The 5,598-nt window shown below is 35.3% G+C and overlaps 1 protein-coding gene across 1 annotated transcript in view; it reads right to left on the bottom strand.

The window, feature by feature from the left end:
* NFX1 (nuclear transcription factor, X-box binding 1) overlaps positions 1 to 4,073 on the bottom strand; it is a gene marked incomplete at both ends in the record, with an annotated part of 45,882 nt that extends 41,809 nt beyond the window's left edge. The window contains 2 exons of the mRNA XM_010130997.1: positions 1,737 to 1,842; positions 3,996 to 4,073. Of these exons, the coding sequence (XP_010129299.1) occupies positions 1,737 to 1,842; positions 3,996 to 4,073 (184 nt within the window). The remainder of the gene's footprint in view (positions 1 to 1,736; positions 1,843 to 3,995) is intronic.
* Between the last annotated feature and the right edge of the window lie 1,525 nt (positions 4,074 to 5,598).

Here is a 5,598-nt window from a genome sequence, read left to right on the forward strand (position 1 = left end):
AATGCCAAAAACCGGGTAACGCTGATGCTGAAAGTGCATTCCTTCCCTAATTGCTATCACAAGTAAGAGAGTACCAAAACCACCCATTATCATGATCTGCACCCTTGCTGTTCCCTTACTGGGAATGAACTCAGCATGGTTTTATCCATGTGGAAAAGGCTGAATGGTAATGCTTTTAAATTTGCTACAACTTAAACTGGTAGCAAAGTGGTATTTTAAAAGGTCCTGATTTACATGGCTCTTGATGCAGATCAGGCTACCAGGGACTACAAACCCATAGGTCGCAATAGGTACTATATTGCTACCACTGTTCAAAAGACTTCCCAGAAGATAATGCCAAAGATTGGGCCTCTGCTGTGAACTGGGACAGGAAAAAAAAGAGGAAGAGAACAGCCGTTTTTTCCAAGCACTACAGGAAAGTTTGTCAGGTAACAAACTGCAGTTGGGGAGTTCTCGAAGTAGTTAAGAAGTCTACTTATTTCTGTCTGGGCAAGAAAATCCTCCACAAACATATGCCTTTCCTGAGATGGAGGCCAGCTGCTGGCCTCCAAGCGAATCGGCGTTCTGCTGAATCAGGATATTGGCTACATCAAGTGTAGTCTGCAAGCTCATCTGTATTTCAGTTTTATCGTGCAAACCACAGCAAACAGGATCTAATATGATGATGAATAAAAAAAGAACCTAAAATGAGAAATCTAATACAATATTTTCACACATGGGAAAGAAGTATTAAAGAGTAAAGAAATATTATTTCATTCAACAAGATGTTGAATGAGGTCTGAAGTTTAGAGTAAAGTTCTACTAAAGTTCTGAGTTCTAGTAAACCTTGGAAGAAGTGTAGGTTGACAATAGATTTGTTGGAATGACTGAAGTTTTTGACAGTGTACCAAGAGCAGAAACAATTGCTTCTGACTATAACGATTTCTCAAAACAGAAATGTGAACAGGCATTATGGACCAACTTCCATATGTGGAAAATGAAGCTAGATACACTAGGAATGACACATAATTTATTTTTCTGCAATCAACTAGCAAGTGTATTTATACATTGAAAAAGCTTGCCTAATGCTGTTAACCTTATCAATATAATACTACCAGAGGGCTAAAGAAGATCTAAAGGAAAACATCCAAAACTGGAAGTAGAATTGCTCTTCTTTGCCTCTGTTCTTTGAATTATGCTAATAAATGTTACCAAAACTAATCCGAGTTACATATACTGATTAAGATCTCCATGAGAGATTCAGGTTCACCCATCTGGTGGCCTCAACAAATAGATAAACTCATGCAATGCCTTCTTATCCTCAACATTTTACAAGCCAAAGGAAAGAATTAAGAAGTCCTTCAGTTTAACCAAGCACCAACTACTCTCAGAGTAAGATATATAAACACTATTACAGGAAAAGCAGCACGTAAAATATCTGGTGGACCACTGGATACATGTTTAAAATTACTTCTATTCACTATTCTTTCTCTACTTCAATGAAAGTTCTTGAAACCAAGTCAGGCAGCTGGTTCAGTTCCTAAAATATGGAAACGTTGCTACAACTGTTGTTGTTCATCTCCTGTTCATTTTCTCATACAAACCCACTTTAGAAATACAAATAGCTGCCTTGTCTTCGAGGCTTCAGTTGAGCTCTAAACTTCAAAGCGTATCATATAGTCAAAAAATATCCAAATACAGTCTTCAGAAATTTTCTGTAGATCATTTCAGAATTTGTATGATAAACATTTACTTACATGTTACAAAGATGTGGACAGTCCAAACACTGTCTCTTCTTTCCACAAAGTTCTCCACAGCTATGTGGGATTTCATTTCTGTTCCATTCAGGATTGTGCACCTTACCTAAACCACATCAAAGACAGAAGCATATTTATTGCCTTGAATACAATACTGAATTTGGGAAAAATACCACACCAAAAAGAAAAGGCTGTATTTTCAATACTGGCAGTAGTTTTCCTTGAAGAACAAAATGACAGAAGATGTTCTATGTTCTTAGCTGCTTTCAGTGCTGATATATACTCAACTTCCTTAAAGGTTAGCTCTACTGGAGTGTAAAGCTCCAGATAATTCTTTCCTTCTATGCTCTCAGCAGGCACTCTGGTTATATGAAATTAAATTGATAAAATGTAAGAAAATTTAAGGCCCAACCGCTTTAGTTGCTCAGGCTGCAACAGAGAAGAACAAAACTAAAAAAAAAAGTCAAACCCCAACACCACCATTCCCAGAAAATAAGATCTAGCTGGAAAGGTGACAGGGAATACAGATAGAATGACTGGGAGAATTATAGTTACTTCTCTACAAAGAATCAAACTCCACATAAATCTAAACATCAAAGGTTGACATTTTGATGAATGTAGCAGGAAGTCTTGAGCAAGAAGTGATAAATCCAGTATGTCAGCTTCAAATATTGTGTGTTTCAGATAAGCACTGAAACCATATTTTAATTAATCTGACATACTGTTAGCAAATCTCGTAGTTCTAAGCGCATGAGATGATCATCAGAGTTAAAGTTAATTGCCATGGTTAACATGTCGTAGCCTCATCTGGCTCTCTGGAAGACAGGAGTTAAATTAACAATGAAGCAATTGAGCCAAGTTGCAACAATTAAAAACATCAAGAAAATATAATTTTGGTGACATAATATCATTTTAACTCTCATAGTATACTTCTGTATATTCTACAAGTAGCAAGTTAGGAAAATACAAATAAACATGACAGATAGCATTTATTAACCTGAGTTTCAGTTAAACTAGTTGAATTCCCAGGAAAATAATGAAAACTAGAAGATTCAGAAGAAAAATAAGCTACAAATTTCCTCATGGAATGGTGAAAAAAAACCCCACACTTAACCACACGCAACGCATAGTACTGTGCATCAAATAGAAGTTTGCTTTGTATAAGCCACTGGTGATATGCAAACACTGTATTGTTAATGTAAAATTATCGACAGAACATTGAAGTCTTATGGTGCTCTCCTAACATTAATGCTGTGGACAACTTGAAGTTTCTACTGTAGATTTCCCAAAACTATGAAAGAGTCTTTAAGCTTAGGCAGAATTTCTTTCTTAGTTAACAGATGTATGGCCTGTCTTAAAAGTGTAATTTTCATTTGGAATCAAAACATTAATTCTACCTAAACTATTATCCCTATACTCATAAGATTTCACATATTGCCATACAAACCCCTCTGTCTTACCTGTATTGCACTGTTCTTAAAATTGACTTACTGACATATTTAGATAGAGAACTTCAGATGAAATTGTTATCTATGACAGCATAAGACTAGTTTCTTTAGGGTAAGTTCACTGACTCCCAGTTCCGGCCTCAATTCCAGACTACTGTTTTATAAAAAGTGAGGTGAAACTTTCCAATGACTCTGACTTTCGGAAGGGGAAAGCTGTGTGACATCAACACAAATTTCTAAAGTGTGAAACGTGAAAAAAATTTATTTGCATTTATGCAATTAAGTAACATAATTAATGTCTCCTTTGTCATATACTTACAGCTTAGAGAATGCTGTACGCACTTCAGTTACCTCTTTTATTAAATATGTGTCTACATAAAGGTCTAATTAACATAAATGACAAAATTGCTAAATCAATGTAAACGTTTAGAAGTTGTACGCTTGAATTATTTTGGTGTATCATCTTGCCTTGAAGAAAGACATAACATATGCAGGTTATTTCAGTCCTTCTGCAGAAGGAAGGCTTGTAGGATAATAACTTAATTCAATCATTATCCTATGAAAATCACTATTTTTACATGGTGATATGAAAATATTTATCACTTAAGATTTAATATTTAACTTCCAAAAAACGCTTTAAGCAACATATGAGTGATTCTTTGTGCAGCCACCTTCCAGTGTCAATACAGTTTTAAACAAGGTTAGATTTCAGGGATGTAGGCAAAGAAGCAGCAATAGCAGAATTCAAATTAAAAAAAGGAATCAAAATTATAAAATTGTTTTTCTTTGCAAAAGCAAGCAAGAAACTCACCACAGAAACAAGTGTAAATTTTAGGAACTTGAGCAGAAGCATTCTGACAAGCTGGACATCTCCACCCACTATTACCATCTGTAGATAAAAAAAATTAAAGACAAATATGGCTTAAAGTAAATAAAGGAGCTAATTTGCAATCTTAAAGTAAGTGCTCTCACCTTGTTTCTTACTACAGCTGCAACTAAACTAAGTTTTTCCATTTACTCAGAAATGCTAAGAAAGTAGGTTAATAAAAATGCATTTTATACATGATAAAACACAGCAGCGGTATTTCATTTGACCAGGTTCCACCTTTCATACAGAGGCAAGAACAAATTTTGAAATAGCACTTTTTCTATTACTACGTAGCCTATTATAAGGCATTCTGTTAGAATACAGACAGTCTTCACCACATATAAAGATGTGAGAAAGAAGGGTTAAAGTTGGGAAATTGTTGAGAAAAATATGATTACCTATGGACTGAAGCACCACTTGTATTTTCCTTTTCGTTATCCTTTCATGTTATGAGTCTATACATCTTGTAGAAGACCAGTTTAGGATTGCTTCACGTCCAGAATACATTAATGCTATATATACATATCAGAGTAATCTACTTTAATTAATTTAAAAGTGATGATACCTAGCTATTGACTAGGACATTATTCTTCAAGTCAGTATTCTATTAAACAGTAATTTTCTTGCTTCTGTGTTTCAGAATGGTGTTGATTAGCAGTAAAGGAAGAACTTCAGCGTAAGGAAAGCAACATTCATGATGACATTTCCCAAATTCAGTACCAGTCTGGCTATGAAGAATACCAGTATGAGAGCACTATTTAACACAAAGCAGGGCAGAGAGGAGAGAGATATATATTTTTTATATATATAGATAGGTTAAAAATACATAAATTGATTAACTCTTACTGTCTCCCTCAACTAATGAGTTCAGTGCTGGTATATTAATAAACCCGTGATTTTAGAACTGTTCTTCACCCTTAAAAATTCTGACCAAGATTTATGATATTTTCACATTATGAACGCAGGAGAGATTACAAAGAGATTACAAAGAGGAAACGCCATGTGTAACAAGACAACTACACTGCAATGACAGGCATACGTAGGTTCGCTATCAATTGGATTGGATACTTATTATGTTAATCATCATAATGCACAATGGTAATCATTTTCACAAACAGGAAATGATCCAGATTGTAGACTGCTTTGACATTCTTGAAATGCAAATATAAAGTACGTCTATTCTTTTCAATACTTGGTGCCTATTCATACCCCTTGTTATCCTGACTCATATCACTGTGTCACCAAGACTGCCCCGCTATGGGCACAGCAGCTTTAGGAGTGGTACAGGGAGTATATTCTCATATTCATCCTCAAGACCAACCTGCATTTCATGACCAAGATTTTCTTTCTTTTTATTTGACTGCTACAAACTGAAACATCTCAGAAAAAATCATCTCAGAGAGAAGTGCTAAAAGCTATGGGTAAAAGCAGGGAGGGGATTAAAAGGGGTATCTGCTGATGAAGATGCCAGCAATGGCTCCTCCCAAAGCTAGCATACTAAACCCTCAGGGATTCCCTACAGGATTACTTTGTACAGTATACTTAA

This window comes from Buceros rhinoceros, unplaced genomic scaffold (genome assembly GCF_000710305.1).
Source record: "Buceros rhinoceros silvestris isolate BGI_N320 unplaced genomic scaffold, ASM71030v1 scaffold5472, whole genome shotgun sequence".
NCBI lineage: Eukaryota > Metazoa > Chordata > Aves > Bucerotiformes > Bucerotidae > Buceros > Buceros rhinoceros.